At 34.5% G+C, this 21,358-nt stretch overlaps 1 protein-coding gene across 1 annotated transcript in view; it reads left to right on the top strand.

Annotated features, from left to right (window-relative positions):
* The window catches only part of gmip (GEM interacting protein), a 63,086-nt gene that overhangs the window by 13,750 nt on the left and 27,978 nt on the right, over positions 1–21,358 (top strand). Inside the window, exons 3-9 of the mRNA XM_056454114.1 lie at positions 1,953–2,046; positions 2,164–2,236; positions 9,772–9,897; positions 12,589–12,653; positions 16,220–16,327; positions 16,423–16,503; positions 19,854–20,015. Of these exons, the coding sequence (XP_056310089.1) occupies positions 1,953–2,046; positions 2,164–2,236; positions 9,772–9,897; positions 12,589–12,653; positions 16,220–16,327; positions 16,423–16,503; positions 19,854–20,015 (709 nt within the window). The remainder of the gene's footprint in view (positions 1–1,952; positions 2,047–2,163; positions 2,237–9,771; positions 9,898–12,588; positions 12,654–16,219; positions 16,328–16,422; positions 16,504–19,853; positions 20,016–21,358) is intronic.

Raw genomic sequence — 21,358 nt, 5'->3', positions numbered from 1 at the left:
TCGTTACTGAGACTCTGAAATGCAGCTTCTGTTGAGATTTGTTCAAAGATTTCGAGACTCTCATACCATTGTGAAGAAAACATTACCTGATATTGTAACAACAGAAATAATTGCTAATTTAAAAAAAAAAATGCTGGAAACCTGTAACCACTGACTTCCATAATATTTGTTTTTCCTACTATAAATAGCAATAACTATCAGTTTCTAACATTCTTCAAAATATCTTCTTTTATGTTCAACAACAACAAAAAAGGACTCTTAAAGGTTTGGAACCCCTTGCAGGTGAATAAATAGTGAGTAAATCTTCATTTTTTGGGTAAACTACCCCTTTAATCAAGCATATAAATCATAGGTGCAAAGTCTAAAGCGCATGGCGCTATAGCATAAAGGGTGTGTCCGAATCCACTATTTTAAGGATGGAATAATATGGTCAAGATGGTGTAGTACACGCTCCACTGAAGACATGCATTAGCCTACATATTTAATTTTGTTTGTTAAGCACAAAGATTTCTTTCAAAACTATTTCTAAATTCAGTTCTAATTTCCAACAAATGAATAAATGAACAATAATAAGGAAGTGTGGACAAAAAGCTGAGTTAAATCCAAACACATGTCCTATTCTTATACCCATAAGGTGATGCAAATGTCTCCAAAACCTGGCAGGTGGACAAATCTAAACTTGTTTTTAATAAAACGAATATAACTATGCATATAATAAATAATACTGCTAATAATAATAACATTGTACAATAATTGCAAATTGTCATGAATAAACTGAAAGAAGCCCCCCGAGGTGAAGGTGGTGGTTTTTATATTTATGTAGAAGATAATAATTTTTGTAACATTTTAATCCTTTTTTCATATGTACAAATTTTTGTGTATTGCTGTACATCCTGGGTGTATTAAACAATGAGTAAGCGTTTTGCTCTGGACTTGAAACCTGCTTCCAGTTGGTCAATGGCACAGTCTATTTCAGTTCATCAAAAAAAGCAACGCACCAACAATGCACCTTAACACACCTCCTTTTTAGACCTGCACACCCATGAGTCCACAAAGTGATAGCAGATGGATTTGCTATTTAAACAATGTGGTACAAAACGTAAAAATTAGGATTGCCCCGGTCTGAAAATAGCAACAAATCGCACAAAACACGTCTTGTGCCTTATTGCGCTTGGTGTATGATAGTGCCCAGGATCTTATAAGATTTCTGTTATTACTATTACCTAGCGCCCACTGATAGCTCTGACACTACTACAACATGAGTAGGCATGAGACGATAATGGGTTTCAAGGTTTAGCTCTGTTTGGAAAAGTCAAGGTTTTAAAACTGCTACAATTTTCTGTTATATTGTTCCTAAGGTATATGGTTTATCTTATAAGACTTTTTTGTGTGTGTTGGGAAGATATGTGTTTTTGAAACTAATGAAGATAGCAGAAGTCAAGGATTTATTTCAGTTATTTAGCCTGACATGTTTACTGTTAGAAAATATGATAATGTTTCTTAAAATGTAATATATTGTGTTCAAAGGGGAAGAAGTTGTTGTTTTACCCAGACATTTAAAAAGAACTTATATTAGCGCAGTAATCACAATACTGTGATACCGTGAAACCATGATATTTTTATCCAAGGTTATCATATCATCAGCAACTTATACCGGCCCATGCCTAAACATGAGTTGCATGGGGCCATTCAGTGTCATATTTGCATCTTTTTTTTAAAGTTTAAAACTGGTCACTATTATCCACCATTAAATACACTAGCATGACCTCCACATTTCTCCTTTTATGGTACAAGAACAACACCAAGGTAAGTTAGTGAAGATAGCATTACACTTTTGGGTGAACTGCCTCTTTAAGGATATAAAAAATCTCTAGGCATCTCTATTTTGTCTCTATGTGAACTAACACAATTCTTTTTTTAATATCTTTGTGTCTGTTTATTAAATTCCTCAGGACTGTGGATGAGCTCCTGCAAGAAGGAGACTCGCTGTCTTTACCAGACACCTCAGCAGACACCACGCTGAACGCTGATCTGGACGATATTACAGTGAGACATGATTGATGAATTACTTCTCTTTTTCACCCATTTCTTAGTAGCTTTGTGTGTCTCAGGCAAGAAATCTCCATGTGTTACTGTGAATATTAAAAGCTGCATATTTTCCAGGGTGAAGATGTGGATGATGAAGTGAAGATATGCCGTGAAGAGGAGGAAAAAGACGAAGGCACTCTTACAATCGGTAATTCTTTTTAAGATATTTGTTTATTACTCGATGTGAATGAGTAAACATGCACTCAATTTTGAAGTCCTAATGAGATTCGTATATACTTGTATATTAAAGTGAAATATCAAATATTAGAACTGATATCATTAGGGCTGGGTGATTTGGCGTAAAATCAAAATCTCGACTGTACTATCCTGTAAATAATATGCCCTCTCAAGGCATCTCTAGTGCAGCTTCCTGTGCTTGACCAGAGACAGATGTGGCTGCAAAGTGGACGCATAAGTATAGTCAGCCTCTGCATTTAACAGAGCACAGCATTTTACTTTTCAAGTAATTGAAAAAATTGACCTAGAAAACTTTGATTATAGGCTCTGAATGTCGATTTCAATTTATTTTCATTCATCCTGTCAGTTTCATATTGAGCACTAAGGCAATCAAAGACTCCCCGACCAATAGTCAAGGTACACGTTCACTAGAATTAGATTTGTGTCATGGAATTGCCCGAATTCAACAAGGAGATGGGAACGTTGGCAAATATTAAAACAATTCCATTATGAAGTTGATCTGCTGATCTGTCAGCTGCACATACATAATGTAGGTCTACTGTTCCAGCACATGCCAAAAGTGCTTCACTGACATCTGGAGACTGTGAAGGCCTGTTGAGTATAGTGAAGTCTCTGGATGCAAAAACATGCTGTAAAGATCACTTGGATACATTGGCCGTAGTGTATGAGGGTGCTTGCACACTAGCACTTTTGGTCCGCACCGTTTATTTGACGTCAGAGTACAGTACGTTAGGCTAGTGTGACTGTGTCTTCTGAGAAGGGTTGCACCAGCTGTTCATAAGTTCTTTCTTAAACTGGAACGTAAAGTCCACACTAGGAGTTTAGTAACTACTAGCTAGTTTGTAACTAAATTTGTTCTCAGTTCGATTGCACCACATGTTCTTAGGGCAAACCGTAGTTAGTAGGTCGTATGGTCTCCCTAAAGTCATGCGTAGTTGCATTGAATGACGTAATATCCAATAAGAAGCATTTAAATTGTTAAACTGCTTTAAAATTCTGCATCTAATGCATCTGTATATAACTGTCCTATGAAAATTAAATAACAAATTATGTTTTTATAATAAATTAAATTATAGTCAGTCACTATTAACACCTGCATCGCGAGTCGTGAATGCATGCGAAATACATATGAAGTAATTAAAACCTACTTGTTTTTTTTATATATATCCTACATATGATAGAGAAAACAGCAGGAAGGAAAACTCAGTCATGAAGAAATTCTCGTTTTAATTACAATTAACAAAAATCACTCCTTGATAGAAAATTAAACTCTTTTCACAAACCGAAACAAGAGATTGCGAGATTTGGGAGGAAAATAAGGCTGTGGGTGGAGGGAGGTGATTCTTCAATATGATCGCAAGCTCCTCAATGTAAACTAATATCAAGGTCATATCTTTTCTACCGTTATACATGGGTGGAGGCTGCCGTAAATATTTAGCTGGAACGTAGTGTTACGTTTAAACTAAGTTCGGGGGTGCTAACTTAGTTTCCCTTTAGGTCTCAACTAGGCTACGTTTTAACTTACGCACTGCTGGTGCAACCGGCCCCTGAACTCGAGTGCGCACCCATGAACTGTACCCGAGTCCGCCTGAAAGAGGTGGTCTGGGGTACGGTTCATGCGAACTCTGGTCTGGTTCACTTCTGGTATGAAAGCAATCGGACCAAATAATGGAAGTAAACCACCAACTGTACAACAAACTATTGTTTTCATAACATTCATTCGTGTGTGTGTGTATGTGTCTGTGAATCATATAAGGGTTTTTTTTACTAGCAGTGTCTGAACTTGCATACTACCAAAGTCTTTAAAGCAAGTCATTTCACTCGGCGGCTGTCTTTGAAACGCCTCTCAGGCGGTATGCTTGGGCATTCTGTCTGAATTGGTAAACATTAAATTGTCCAAAAGCTTACGATTACATTGCACGTTTGAAATCATCAATAAAATTAAACAACATCTGTCTCATAAGTTTAATTTCTAAACATCTGAATCAAACAAATTTGGCATTTTTTCAGGTTGCCCAAGCTAAAGAAAGTGTTTTTCACTCGAAAAAAACGAGATCACGACACCAACCTCATTTATGGCCGTGTTACACATTATCATCCTCTGGATAATGATCATCGCTGCTTTTCTGAAGTAATTCACAACTTGGTCTTGATGGTGAATCTCTTCCAGAAATGACAGCGACTCAGTTTACAAGTTTGTGGGCGTTGGAGTTGCTGCTGTCATGTGATGTGCGTTTAACAGCACGGACTGTGCCTCACATGCAGATTACAAAACTAAAAAAGCTTTTGTTTTCCAGTGTAGTTGGTTCATTTAAAAGTACAGATTTCAAGCTTTATTTCGATATATTTGAAGAGTTCAGATGCAAAAGCCGCTAAACGCCACTTCTGCCAAAAATGAGATAATGACATTAAGCGAATGCTTTAAGTGAGTAGTACATTTTCAACAAATATTTTTGCTTTGAATCATCTTAGTCCCAGAGTCAGTGCATTTAGAAATAACAATTTGTTTGCAAAAGCCTCTATGCCTTTGACAGCAAAAGCCACTATGTCCCGAGAACCAATCAGAAGGCGTGAATCAAATCATATGTTTCCAATGTAATGGCACGCTGATAAGCTGGCTTTTATGAGGAGACTGGTTTATTCCGCTTCAGATTTAGATTTTAAAAGATGGAGTCTGATCAATTGGATGAGCCTGTCCGACTGTCAGTGAATGGCAAACGAAAACGTCCCTTACGTCAAAACTCTGTGCATTATAAGAAAAAGAAAACACACTATACAGACAGAAGTGTAGCATGCATTCATAACAATTTTTTGCACAGTGACGCTACTTTGAATAACTCTGATTTACTATATATTAAACGGCAACTCCATTTCATGAAAGGCAAAGTTAAGATGCTGTTCTTTTATCTCACATGGAGGCTATGAGGGATAAACAAGAGACAATAAAAAGACCTTGAGTATGGTGAGGATGAATGAATGACAGCTTCTAAAAGGGTCTGATCCCCTTTTTGCCCAGTAGGCCTGCCTCGTGTTTTATTTGCTAATTTGAGCTATGTTTTAAAAGATTAATATAATGTATAAAACTATACATTATTTATATTGCTTCATAATACCTATACATCTGATAAACTTTTTATATTAATGGACAGTGCACAGATATTGATGTTTCACAATGTTTTGCCACTACATTATTTGAATCTAACAAGCTTTGCACTGTTTACATTTTAAATCTGGTCCCTGTACTAGCAGGTGGGGCTTCATTGACTGTTACATATTGACCGTTACAGATTTCCCCTGTCTTGTGTATTCTATAGTGTTTGATACTCAACTTGGTACTATGTTTGAATTTGAATTTATTTCACAAAATGTATCTTCTATATAGTATGAATGTGAGGAGTTTGAATGAAATTCGGGCATGTTGCATCCACCATTTTGTCAGTATCACACAACCTCCCCAAGTCAGTCCCACGTCCCGCTTTACTCCCATTCATAAATTCTCTATTGTGACTTCATGGGATAATAAAGTGTCTATTGGATGCACCTTTCAGGATCTCACCTGAAGTTGTAGGTCATCCGAGTACTACTGTCTTTTATATAAATAATACTATGAATTCAAACACACTGCTATATCGGAATAGTGCGATTTTTGGATGCACGGACTGTTTTTTTTACATCTTTTATTCCAGGCAATATGCCATTTCTAATGCACCAATAGGCTTATGTACACAATCTAATGACATAACATGACATAGCATGATATCTGAAAAGAGCAAAGCAAGAGTGACTGATCAGACTCGGAGGCATCATGTCAAGCTACTAAATCTCTCTTCTTCAACCAGCGCTGTTTACGTGTAATTAGCCACATGGACTAATTGCCCCTCGCTAACAAGATTAGCACCGGACGGGGGTTAGAGAGCAGATTAAACCGGCAGACAGCTGCTCTCTTGTTTTTTTCCGCTGATCCATCTCTACGAGAACTATAGAGAGAGGAAGAAGAGCGAATGTTTAAGAATGTTAGCATTTGAACTGTAATCTTTATATGAAATTCATGTACAAAAGGAAGATATTTATTTAATAAAGACTAGTCGTTAAAAAATAATTTAGATATAGTTTGATTTAGCATTAGCTATGCTTTTTTGAATATATATATCGATGCAATCTTTCTTTGAGTGCTACTTTGGTTAGACTAGCCGCTCTTCTTGTGAGCATACAGTATCTAGCTGTTTGCTAGCTGAGATTAGGGATTACGCTAACACTTAAAGTTTAAATAAAACATCCGCATGCTGACCTTAAAGGTGATCCCTTAGCTTGTACTTACCTTCATTACTCAACAACTGAGACCAGTGCTAAGCGCTGATGTTTTTAACCAGATATGCTGTCTCATTTTTTAGAGACTGAAAGAAACACGATGGCAGGTGTTGATTTAAAAGTAGGACTGTGTTATCTGGAATAGCCAATAGGTGGCAGTGCTTTTCCTTTATGCTTGCATGGATAGTTGAAGAAAAAATTATTAGCCCTCCTTTGAAGTTTAGCTTCCCTGTCAAACATTTCTCAAGTGTTATTCAACACATTTTTTAAACGTGATTATTTTTAACTAATTAACTAATTTCTTTTGTCTTTGCCATGACAGCATATTTATTTTAGTAGTTATTTTGCCAGACCAGATACCATAAAGTGTAGGTTATTATGCTAACTATAGGCAAGTTTGGTAAATTCAGCAAGTCAGTGGATTCTTTTCTGTAGCCAATAAAAAAATTAAATAAATAAATAAATACATATATATATATATATATATATATATATATATATATATATATATATATATATATAATCATGAACAAAATATCGACTTTTAGTAGTTTTTAATTTTTTTTTATTATTTTAATTCTGAAATAATAATAATTGTATTTTAAATCATTTAATTCCAGCCAAACTAAAATAAATAAGACTTTCTCCAGAAGAAAATATATTAGGAAATACTGTGAAAAATCTCCTTGCTCTGTTAAACAGCACTTGGAAAACTTTTATATGAATTAGCACGAACACAGTCTCATTCTCTCAAATGGCCTCAGTGCTTTCACAGCTTACATGCCCGAGACAGAATTCAGCATCAACCATTTTTTCTTATGGCGTCTTAGCCTAGTTCTTTAACCCCCACTGTGAGATCAGATCATTCAAAGGGACTGAGTAAGCAGAGACATTTTGTGACGTCAGTTTTTCATCTTGTACAATATTCAATATCATATTAAATCATATTTTTTTTATTTAAATTGTTTAGAACTTTTAATGAACAGGGAAGATACAGCACTGTAAAAAAAGTTTAACTTATATTAAAGTTTTAGGCCAACAGACTTCAGGACATTTTTGAGTTGACTCAACTGTCAATTACTGCACTTGACTCAATTTAAGTTGAGTAAACTCAAATGTCCTTAAGTTTGTTGCCTCAATTTTAAAGTTGAGTCAACTTAGTTTTTTTTTTACAGTGAAGGGAGTGAAATTGTGTTATAAAAACTAGATTTTTTTACACTATAGTAATGAGAATGTGATTTGTAAAAAAGAAATGTTAAAACAATCAGATTTATTTATTTTTTATTTTTTGTTATTTTGCATTTGAAGAATGAGAATTTGTTTTCTCATCAGAGTATTGAGAATTTCTAAAACATTATATTTGAGTAAAACAAAAATATTTTTTTTCATGTCACAGTAATAAAAATGATGTCTTGTCTCTGTATATCTGTTATTAGATATAACATATAAAATATCATGATAATAAGAATGAGATTATCTCTGTATATCATGGTAAATAACATTTTTCTAATATTTCCGAACAAAAATGAAATCCTTTTAACTCATGGCAGTGAGATTTTTAAAAACATCTAAATATTTAAATTACAAATAAAGTAATGGAAATGACATTTTCATATCACAGTTATTGCATTCAAGTCATGAAAACAAAATGATTCAAATGACCAGAAAAACAAAATGGCCATTTTTTTCTCTGTACCATCATGTTGATGATGGCAATGAGAATAACACTTCTACCCCTGAGAAAGTTATTTTCCCCTCTATCATACTGTAGATCATGAAACAGACATTTTTATTTGCATTTGAGTGAAAAAACTTGTGGTTAGTGCATCAACATATAACACTGAGATGCTCGCGGTTCGATTCCCAACTCGAGATCCTTTACCGATATTCTCCTCTCTATCTGCTCCTCATGCTTTCCTGTCACTTCTATACTATCAAAAAAGTTATGTTTGCTGTTCATTCAAACCACTTATTTAAAATGAGCTGAACTTAATTGTTTTATGTTAAATCCACTTCAATTTGTAAAAAAAATAAGAAGTTAAGTTAATTTCTTCGTGATGATTGTGTGGAAACCAGCATTTTTAATGGCCTATCCTGTAAAATAAAGGTTAAAAAATAATGATTGCAAAAAAATTTATTTATTGATTGATTTTTAATATCATGGTAATTGTGTGACCACATAAACTCAAAAAAAAAGTTTGCTGGTTGTTCAAACTACTTATTTAAAATGAGCTGAATAACACAATTCTTGAGTTTTGCAACTTAATTGTTTCAAGTTTAATCCACTTAAATTTGCAAAAACAATCAAGTTAACCTAATCGATTTGTGTTGGGACAACATTAAGGAGTTTTTTTTTTCATTTTTTTTTTAAGTGTATGTAAACAGAAAATCAAGAAAATCTAAAACATTAACACTGTTATTGGCAAGAAAAAGCAATCATTGTCATATAACTGATAACTGTTGGAGCTATTGTATTTAAAAAAGTGCAAGGTAATGATAAAAAATCTATACTGTCATATCAGGAAGTCAACTCCACCCTAATACACAGACCATCACTCCACAATCTGCCACCGTCCAGGATTAATTCCCCTCCCCGCTGAGCCAAAACCACACAAACAACCACACATGCTTTAACTAGACAAAACAAGCCAATGCAGCAGGATATAGACACTTCAGTACAAATAATAATGAGGAACGATGGAAAAACTACACGTTTATTCCTAATCAGATCAGATTTTTTGCATTTGATGGACAGGGAGGAGACAGCAAACAGAGGGAGGGTGCATCAAATCCTCACACACACTCGCCATTGAGTCCCAAAGCCTGATGGACACAACTGAGCGAGACCAGGACGTTCCTATACAGACTTTTAGCATGGATTTTTGAGTTATCAATCTGGAATATTGTTTTGGAAAGACTCCTTGACTGTCATAGATGGTGTTTATTTGAAGAATGGAGCCTATCTGCATTATTTAATCACTTTTATTTTTGTGTTATGATGGAAATATGTTGCATTTTCCAATGCTTGAAGAGTTTTATTCATCCCCAGTGACTGGGAAGGCTGTGATTGACAGCCATCAGGATCAGTAAAGCTGGTTGAGGACAAGTGTCAGTCCGCCCTGAGCGGGTCCAATTTGCGCACACACGATCTGTTGATGCTGATGTGTTCGTTTTCAGCCCAGGATGCCGACCTGAGCCTCTGCCACTGCGAGGATGGCGTGGAGCTCGCCCTGCAGTATGCTAAAATGTGGTGCCGCTATGCCAAAGACCTGCTCACCTGGATGGACAAGAGAATCAGCCTTGGTGAGTGCTTCTGATTTATGTATAACAGTCACACACTTTTACTGTCAGAAATTAGATGCGTTTAATGTTCCGACACATTTTGTTAGGCTGGATTTGTTAAGCAGTAATTATAGATCGCTTCTGCCTGGAAGGTAAGTCGAAGGTCCTCTTCTTGGAAACAGCATAACAGTCTAAATTTAGATCTTGGAGAGAATATGACTTGTGAATGACACCTGTAATAGGATGAAGTAACCTTTAACATAACGTCACTCTCAGCAGCGCCATCTGGTGGACAGATTCTACATACTTAAATTAAAAAAAAAAGAGTACTTATTAAATGGATAGTTCTACCAGATTCTAGACAATTAGTTCTTTTCTTCTGTTGGACACAGAGGACTATATACTGAGGAATGTTAGGGGGAAACAGCCATTGATTTCCTCAGTATGTTTTGTTTTCTATGCTATGGATGTCAATTGAAATTCAAGTTTAAAACCTCTCATGAGTGTGATGAAATGGTGAGGAAGTTTTAGTTTTTGAGTGAACAATCCCCTTAAGGTAATAATGTGCTTATACAACAATATACTTGTATATAATATAATATAATATAATATAATATAATATAATATAATATAATATAATATAATATAATATAATATAATATATAATGTATAAAGTTGAAGTCAGAATTATTAGCATTTTTTTTGTCTTTTTTAAATATTTCCCAAATGATGTTTAACAGAGCAAGGAAATTTTCACAGTACGTCTCATAATATTTTTTCTTCTGGATAAAGTCTAATTTGCTTTATTTTAGCTAGAATAAAAGCAGTTTTTATTTTTTTAATTAAGCCATTTTAAGGTCAAAATTATTAGCCCCTTTAAGCTATATTTTTTAAATTGTCTATGGAACAAACCATCATTATACAATAACTTGTCTAATTACCCTAACCCGCCTAGTTAACCTAATATCTTGAAAAATATCTAGTGAAATATTATTTACTGTCATCATGGCAAAGATAAAATAAATCAGTTATTAGAAATGAGTTATTAAAACTATTATGTTTAGAAATGTGTTGAAAAAATGTGTCTCTGCATTAAACAGAAATTGGGGAAAAAATAAACAGAGGGGCTAATAATTCAGGGGGGCTAATAATACTGACTTCAACTGTATATAGAATCCAAATATATTATATTGTATGTTAATGTAAAGTATTATTATAAGCTTGATTTATGTCAGTATATAGTTTTTGACTACAAATATAGCTAACATTTATAAATAATATTTGTACATACAATATGGGTTGTTTTTATACACGTACATTTATTACATTTGCATATTGGCTGAATGTGCTACACTCTCAGAAAAGGTATGTGAGCTGTCACTGGAGTGGTACCTTTTGAAAAGCTACACATTTGTACCCTTAAAGGGTCTAATTTGGTACCTCAAATGTATATATTAGTACCTAAAAATTTTAAGAAGAACACTTTTGTACTTTTTAGGTAAAATATGTACCCTTGAGGTATTATTATGGACCTTTTAGGTACAAATTTGTACCTTTTGAAAAGGTACCACCCCAGTGACAGCTCACGTACCTTTATTTCTGAGAGTTTGGATAATGTAATATTGAATTAAGCTAATTATATTTAAATTAAATTCAAGTATTTCACATGTTAGTCAGCAGATCATATTTCTGTTTATAACACATAAAAAGATCATTAAAACTGTTTATTTAAAATATAGTTTACATTAATACGTTATTAACACTTTATTTTGATGGTCCATTTGAGTATAAGTAGACTGTCTGCTTAATATCTGTTGATATGCTCCTTTAACAGACATTTAACTGACTATAAGAAACTTTGCAAGTACATGTCAACTTACGCTATAATATTCTACTTATAATCTAATGAGAATTAGTTGGCATTGTAGATGCAATGTACCGAAATTCAACAAACAGACCATTAAAATAAAGTGTGACCGATACTTTTAATTGGATGTTATTATAAAGTGCACTTTTAAGTGTTTTTATGATAAGAAAAAATCATGAAAGTACAACTATATTTTATATAACTTAACTTAATAGAAATAATAAATACAATTAATGTTATATTATCTGCACGTACAGTTTTCTAAAATCACTATATATGCTTTCATGATTTAAAGCATGCCACAAGTGTACTCTCAATACAGTTAAGTGCCCTCATTTCTCACAAGATACAGCAAATGGCTGCATTATATGCATTATAACCTGTATAAACAATGCTGAAATATATATAGTTTTGCTATAAACTGAAGTATAATGCATGACAAGAGCAATAAGAGAAAATTGACTTTGAAACCGAGCCAAGAGCAAGCATCAATATTAATGAACGTACAGAGAGAGCATGCAGTACGTGACCACTGTAATACATAATCTGTGCAGTTTTCCTGGAATCACTAATAGTGAGTATCTATTTTCCATTCAGCAGTGATGCTAATGGCTTCTGGCCCGATACAGTTATGTCACCTCATGTTTGATCATTCTAGTATTGATATTTCGCAGCACTCTGATTTCAGTCCACCAACACAGATGTAAATTATTTTATAACTATTGGTCAATGGTGAATTTTTTTCCATTTAGTGTTTGGCTACATGTATTCAGTTTGTGACTTCTCAGACTTATCAGTGATCCTGTGTTTTATATGTTTACAGCAATCGTTTTGTTTGTTTACAGAGCAAGAGTTTGCAAAAAGTATTATGAGAGCGGCAGATGCAGCCAAGTCATGTGTTGCTCAACAGGTAAAGTGTGTGTGTGTTTGTCTGTTGTTGTCATATTCTAACTAGTGTATTTATTTCTCCACACATCAATATGTAAGGCACCATTTTGAATTAAAAGTGAAACAAACATTAAATTTTGACTGATCATTTACATGATAACGGTGTTTTGAAAAGGCAGACTTTTCAGCTTTAAAGTTTTAAAAAAGATGCCATTATTGGTCTTTCACACAGAATGTGCTACTTTTCTATTCTTTTTCAATGTAAACACGTCAATGTTACGCTCGCGTCTCACATCTTTAAAATCATCGCACATGTTACCGGCACATTTTTTAGACACTGTTTCAAGCTGTTCGACACCAAACGACTTCCCTGCGCAAAGGATCATGGGGGCCATCAGTTGTACCCTTCGAAAACCTCCATTCCGAAAGGGCCAGTTTTGAACGACATTTCAAAATGTCGACCATGATTCTTTTCACTCCAAAATGCATTTGAGGGAGATATATCCAGTTTGGAACACACCATTGTCTATATATAAAATCTTTCAAGAGTGTCAAAAAGTTGCACTTTCATTCATTTTCCTTCAGCTTTACAGCATATGTTTTACGCAACGGATGGCCTTACAGCCACAACCCTATATTGGGAAACACCCATACACTATCACAATCACACACACTCTCATATGGCCAATTTTGTTTACCCAATTCCCCCATAGCACATAGTCTTTGGTCTGTGGGGGAAACTTGAGCACCCAGAGGAAACCAACGCGAACACTGAAAGAACATGCAAACTCCACACAGAAATGCCCAGCTAGGACTTGAACCAGCGACCTTCTGGCTGTGAGGCAACAGTGCTAACCACTGAGCTACCATGCCACCGTGTTTTCATTCAGACTAGCAAAAAGCAAACATTAAAAATTCACAATGGATTGTTTGTGGCTGTAGAATTCAATAACAATATGTATTATAGTACTCATTCCTGAATCAATCCATGAATGTCTACTTTCGTGACACCACATATATACATATATATAATATCACATGAGTAGCAGTGCAATGGGGCTTTATATCAGCACTGGTGTGGGAGGCTGCAGGAGAGTGGCTTAGTGCACTAACTAGTGACAATATACAACCACATTGCAATACTTATATCAATGAGTGTAATTTACAGCCCGCCCTCCTCCTCCCTCCGGCCCGCAACCGACGTCAAAAATATAATGTACATAGTTTTAAGGATGTTAATTATTATTATGTAGTTTTATGAGAAAATGCTGTTTTTAATACCTAAGGTCTCTGTTGCCATCTTGTGGCAGAACATCAACCGTCACTTTCTTTGGTCTACTCAGGCTGATGGCGGCCTATGCACTGAATCTGATGCTCCAAAATGATAAATATTTTAAAATAGGCACTATCCCACTAAATAAACTGCATAGTTGCAATCTAAACAACTACATTCTCAACTAGAAAAGCCTCAAAAGTACATTATGTTGTCCAACAGCAGCAATATTTGTCAAACTGTAGATCAGGGCTATTTAATTAGATTGTCATGGGGGCCAGTTCATGAAAAGCATCCAAAATGAGGGGCCAGAGAGATATTACTTGCAATATAGGTGATGTCTACGTTAAAACATTAATATATTGTATTTTTAAACTACACAACATCACAGAATTGTACAATGTGGCTTTTTTACAAACATATTCAAACGTTGTATTTCAAAGTACAACAAAATCAGTGCATTGCTCAAGTAGGCTTCTTCTACATTCAAACACATTCATATGTTATGTTTTGAACTGCGTAACAATTATGGATGCAACGATTATAGATTTTGGTTGTACAATTATAGTCTGTAGAATAATCTTTTACGGTTATCACGATTATTATGCATTTACTACATTTAAAACACTACTAGTTCAGAAAATTTCAAGAAAACTTTAAATTGTTGTTTATTGTCGCTCAGTAACCAAATACAGCACAAAATATTAATGAAACACAAAAAATAGTCAATTTCACTCTTTGTACTTAAAAATAAATAAAAAAGTTTTTGATTATAACATGAGTGATATTTTTACAATGAAAATAAATGACAGAACAAATGAAAAAAATAAATAAAAATAAGAATAAAAAAAAAAAATTGGTTTAATGTTAATTTAAGCTTTATATTAGGTAAGTATAAAAAATGAACTGTTGTTATCATCTGCGTTCATGCATACATAATCATTTAAATAATTTGTAATATTTCGTCTAATGTATCTTTTGTTTACATTGCACTGAAAGCCACGCACAACTCTCACCGCTACAGCATCAGATAACTTCTACTGTGTGCACCTGGAGGGCGCGAGTGCATCGTTCCGCTCTACGAGCCGTGCGCGCACCGCTCCCAGTATGCGCACATCTCCGTTGGAAACAATGAACTTGCGTGCGGAAAATACACAATATGTGAACAGCCTGCTGCTATAGTTAATCCAATGTGCGTGCATATTAGTCGCGTAGAAACGCGGCGTTGAGAAGCCTTTACGATTAATTAACTGTAATGAGTTAAAGCGGGGTTAATAGTGAAATCGGCTAATCATTGCATCCCTATTAACGATATTAGTGCATTGTAACTAAATTTATTTTTTATGTCTTGGTCACAATATTTGGAGGGCCGGAACAAATTGCCTCGAGTGCCAGGTTCGGCCTGAGGGCTGCCAATTTAATAGCCCTGCTGTAGAGTGTCTTCTGTTTGTCACTGTATGTGGGTGGAGTAATACACAAGGGTGAAGGGTTAAGAGGCTGGACGAGTGCTGTTATTTGCAGAATATCGCACAGCTATTAGAGATAGCAGATTGAATGTATGTGTATGTATGTGTGTGTGTGTGTGTGTATATAAATTATTTTATTTTATTTTATTTGTCTTTTTTTAATGTCTTTTTCAAAGGAGTGTGTTTTTAAATGAATCAAATGATGGATTGTTAGTTTTATTGGAAAAAATGTAATGGTAATTTATGTTTAAACATTTGTTTAAATTTTGTGCATTTCAAAGAGTCCATGGATGGTTAAGTTGATATGATGAAGTTCTTTTTTGAAGCCTGAAATATGTTAATTATTCCATAAGAAAACACATTTTATCACTGATTTTGTTTTTAATATTTTAGCTTGTTATACTATTTCATATAACAACAATAAAACTGCTAAACTATATATATTTTTCTCTTTTCTTTTAAGTATTTGATCTGATGGGATTGATTTGATGGAAAACCACAGGAATAATTAATAAATCATTCTTATAAGACATTTAGCACATTTCATTTTCAAAAGGGACCCCAAATGGAGATAATATGCGTAATTAACGGTAAACCAGGCTAATCCTAGATGCTGAGAAACACTCTTATAATAAGCTCCTCACATCAAAACATCACAATAACGCCTATTACATAATAAAATAATTACAACACACTCTTTATGAATTTGCAATCACATTAAACCATACCGCGTTCTCAGAATGGTCAGCTGGTTTATAATTGACAAGTGGCAAGTGTAAATGTTAAGTGTTATTTTGTTTTATGCTGCGTAATTGTCTAATAACTGTCTTGATTGATCTATTTGGGCAGGATATGATGCCTCTACAGAACATCTACACACAGGCACTGGAGCATGATCTCAAAACCAGCGCATCAGCCAAACAAAGTGCTGAAAACATACAACAGCGCTGCTACCAGGTCCTCCATCCAACATCTTAGCTATCTTTACAAACAAATATACTATATACACTATATCTGATGAATGTAAAGTGTGATGTGTTTGTATCCCGAAGGCCCTGTCAGCCAAGAGGAACGAGATCGACAAGTGGAGGAGGGAATTCAAAGAGCAGTGGTCGAAGGAGCAGAAGAGGATGGTTAGTTCACTGCCAAAAATGTTTTTTCCTGATTTATCTGAACAAAAATGTAAAAATTCAATATTTCTATATTATATCTAATAATGAAGAAGCATTTTCCAGTCAAGTAAAATATATAGATTTGTTTTCTTAAATTATAGGTCAAAACAAGTCACATAATCTGCCAGTGGGCTAAGTAAAATAATCTTGGTTTGAAATAAGTTTATTTTGCTTACCCCTCTGGCAGATTATTGAGCTAGTTTTTCCTGTAGCTAAATAATGACAATATTGAGATGATTCTCTTTGGCCCCTCTAGAACAAGAGTGTCTTATATTGAGGCATTGGGAAGTTGTACACCATATGTTAAATCTCTATATCCATAAATATTGGAACATTGACATAATTCTAACAATTTTGGCTCTATACACCAACACAATAGATTTGAAATGAAACAAACAAAATGTGCTTTAACTGCAGACTATCGGCTTTAATTTGAGGGTATTTAAATCCAAATCAGGTGAATGCTAAAGGAATTACAGCAGTTTGCATATGTGCTTCCCACTTGTTAAGGGTCCAGAAGTAATTGGACATTTGGCTTCTAAGCTGTTCCATGACCAGGTGTGTGATCCTAAGCAGTAAAGCATGGTGGTAGTAGTGACATGGCGATGATATGTATGGCTGTCAATGGAACTTGTTCTCTGGTATTTATTGATAATGTGACTGCTGATTAAAGCAGCAAGATGAATTCTAAAGTGTTTCAGGCAATATTTTTCTGCTCATATTAAGCTAAATACTTCAGAACTCATTGGACGACGCTTCACATTGCAGATGGAAAATGACCCAAAGCATACTGCTAAAGCTACCAAAGAGTTTTTGAGGGGAAGGAAGTGGAATGTTATGCAATGGCCAAGTCAATTTCACTTCACAATTTTACTTGCTAAAGACAAAACTGAAGGGAAAATGCCCCAAGAATAAGCAGGATCTGAAGACAGTTGCTGGCAGAGCACTACCAGGAATGAAACCCAGAGTCTGGTGATATCTATGCATTCCAGATTTCAGGCTGTAATTGACTGCAAAGGATTTGCAACCAAGTATTAAAAAGGGAAAGTTTGATTCATGATTATTTTTTGGTCCAATTACTTTTGGACCCTTAACAAGTGTGATGCACATATGCAAACTGTTGTAATTCCTACACCTTTCGCCTGATTTGGATGTAAATACCGTCAAATTAAAGCTGGCAGTCTGCAGTTAAAGCACATCTTGTTCGTTTCATTTCAAATCCATTGTGTTGGTGTATAGAGCCAAAAATGTTAGAATTGTGTCAATGTCCCACTATTTATTGACCTAACTGTATATGTTAAATCTCAAGTAAAAAAAATCTTAAATTCTCTTAAATTCTGAGCTTTGTCTAGAAAAACAAATTAGCTCAGTCATTACGAATAGTTACTATCAGCTGAGGATCATCTCCAGATGTAAATCCAAACTTTCCTTCCTAGATCTGGAAAAAGTCATTCATGCTTTTATCACATCTCGCCTAGACTATTGTAATTCCTTATAAATTAGTCTCCTTTAATCGTCATTAGCGTGGTTGTAATTGGTTTAAAATGTGGCAGCTAGACTTTTAACAGGCATCAAAAAACCTGCTTATAACTCACCAGTTTTAGCATCCCTTCATTGGATTCCAGTTGATTTTAGAATTTAGATTTTACTTCTTGTTTTTTAAAAGCACTTAATGGGCAAGCACCTAGTTTTTAGCAATGAAAACTAAATAAAAATTAAGTGATGATGATGACAACTATAATAAAAATATACTGACATTTTCGTTGACTAATAAAAACGAGACGAGAATGTGATTGAAATATCCAATCAGAATTAATCTTGGTGTGTGATGCATGATGCACACATTTGAAAAGTAACTGATCGACTAGATGCTGGATGCGATTACATCATCATCATCCATAGGGGCGTCTGTCAGATTCATTAAACTATAATGAGATAGCCATAGCTGAGAGAAAAACAAGATTCACGTTTGATGTCAGACAAAAAGACTGTAAACCATATTGGGAGGAAATAATGCTAAAAACTAAAATGATTCAGAAGACTAAAGTATGACTTAAACTAAAATGGAATTTTAGTTAAAAGACTAAGGGCTCTATTTTGACGATCCATGCGCAAAATGGAAAACACAGAGCGCAAATGCATTAGGGGCGTGTCAGATTCCACTTTTGCTATTTTAAGGATGGAAAAATCCGCTTTGCGCCTCGGCGCGTGGTCCTACAGAGTTGAGCTTATTCTCTTACTGAGTTATAGGTGTGTTTGAGAATAAACCACTGAGAGTCTTATCTCCCATTCCATTTAAGAGTCAGTTGCGTCGTGCCATGGTGCATTTGCTTAGCACGACGGACTTTGTAAGTGGAAAAACTGAACGCTTAACTAGCGAGAAAACAGTTAAACAGAGCATTTACAGCACGAGAATGAGAGATGAGCCTCCTCATTATTTACTTTCACTTTCACTCTCGTGGATAGGGAAACTTCTTGTACGCACAGACATCTATTAGCCTATACATAATTAATTTTGTTTATTAAGCCAAAGATTTGTTTCAAAACTATTTCTAAAGTCAGTTCTAATTTCCCTCAAACAAATAAATGAACAATAAAAACGAAGTGTAGTCAAAAAACTGAGTTATATCCAAATACACATGCTATGCCCTATGTGGTCTAAAACCTGACAGGTGGGCAAATCTAAGCTTGTTTTTAATAAAACAAATATGAATATGCATATAATAAATAATATTGTTAATAATAATAATAACATTATACAAACGCAAGTTGTCGTGAATAAACTGAAAAAAAACCCTGAGATGAAGAAGGCATGAAAGTATGGTTTTTATATTTAAAATGTCAAAACGACTCTTGCGCCAAGCTGAAACTAGCGACCAATGTTTTACTACAAATTCCTCGACCACGACTTAAATGAGCCTTTGTAGTCGCTGCTCCACATTTGTGGAACCAGCTACCACCGGGCATTATGAGTGCTTCTTCTCTCTCTATTTTAAATTCAGACTTAAGACACATTTTTGTAATGTTGCCTTCCCAGGCTTTTAATCTTTATTGTGCATTGTTGTTGTTCATATTATTATTTTATTAATAATTTTATTGATATTTTGCTGTTTTATAGTGTGTGTGTTTTTTTTTTCACTTAGTCGATGCCAAACTGAAGTTAAACGTGCTTTATAAATACACTTTACTTACTTGTTTTAACGAAAAACAACTTAATTTTAACCACCTAATTGCCACCTCTTAATTGCCACCTAATATAAAGTGGCACTGTTTTTGCTGATATATGTTACTGATGTGTTTTTGTGCATTAGCATGATGCGGTGTCGGCACTGAAGAGAGCCCGGCAGCAGTATACGCAGCGCTGTGAGGAACTGGAGAAGGCCAAAGCCATGACCGCCAAAGCTGAAGAGGAGACCGGCGGTTATAAGACCCTGGACAAGAGGAGGAAGTCAAGAGATGACGCACAGACAAAGGTCATTCCTCGTTTTGTAACTTCACATTAACAAAAGAGAACAAAGCATAATGGTTTTTCAGTTCAATTACTGGTGGTCATTTTTTTTATCAGTGTTAGATATCTGAGAGTTGCCTAGCTTAACACTTAAGATATTATTGGAGGAAGGTAGTTTACCTGCTATATTTGCTTGCTAGGACAAATTTAGGGTATATTTTATTTTTGTGATGCAAAACAAAAAACTGTTTCATAATTTAAAAAAACATTTGAGAGCCAAAAATAAATACAATTGTGTAAAATAGGCCTATTATTTTAGTAAAATGTACTTCTGAGAACATTCATTCATTCATTTTCTTTTTGGCTTAGTCCCTTTATAAATTAAGGGTCGCCACAGTGGAATGAACCGCCAGCTAATTCAGCATATATTTTAAGCAATGGATGCCCATCACTGGGAAACACCCAGTGCTCTTGCAGGCCAATGTAGCTTATTCATTCACCCATAGCGCATGACTTTGGACTTGTGGGGTAAACCGGAGCACCCGGAGGAAACCCACGTGAACACGGGGAGAACTTACAAACTCCACACAGTAATGCCAACTGACGGGCTCGAACCAGTGACCTTCTTGCTATGAGGCGATCGTGCTACCCACTGTGCCACCGTGACACCCCTTTTGAGAACAATTATAATTCATAATGGAAAAAGGCATTTTTAAAAGACATAATCACACATTTTTAAAATCTGAACAGAATTAAAATGAATTTGATAAACATACAATTTTAATTATTGCTTAAAGTTGCTTAATGTAATTGTACAGTTTGTAAAAATGTAACTAATATTTCTAAGGAACTTTATAGTTTCAGTTAATTAGCTTTTTGATCACAAACATTTTATTTCACCATTTAATGGAGACCAGACAAAATAAAATTTAACAAAATTTTAACTTCAATTAAAACTAGTTGACAAAAAAGAATCCAAAACAAAATTAGTCATATTTATAAGAATATTGTATCAACGTTGCTATATTGTACAGTTATTTCTTTGTCCACTCAATAAAATTGTTTGACAGAACCTTTTTGCTGGAAAAAGTGAAGGGAAAACATGATGACATGATTTTTATTTATATTTTTGAACATGAGAACCACTCAAAATTCAAAAAGGACATTAAAATTGTAAAGAATCTCAAGGCAATTTAAAGCAAATAAATAGTGGGTACAAACATTTCAATGAGATTATAGTATCTACTTCATTTTACAGTATCTTTATTGCTAGTTACATGTAATCGTAACAGTAATAACAGTAAATTAAGATAATTGCAAAAGTACCACCGTCCAAAAACATAGTAAATTTAACCTTATATACTTTTC

The sequence above is a fragment of the Danio aesculapii genome, chromosome 3 (genome assembly GCF_903798145.1).
Source record: "Danio aesculapii chromosome 3, fDanAes4.1, whole genome shotgun sequence".
NCBI classification, from domain to species: Eukaryota; Metazoa; Chordata; class Actinopteri; order Cypriniformes; family Danionidae; genus Danio; species Danio aesculapii.
The sequence above is the reverse complement of the archived record's forward strand: the minus strand, read 5'-3'. Positions and strand labels throughout refer to the sequence as shown.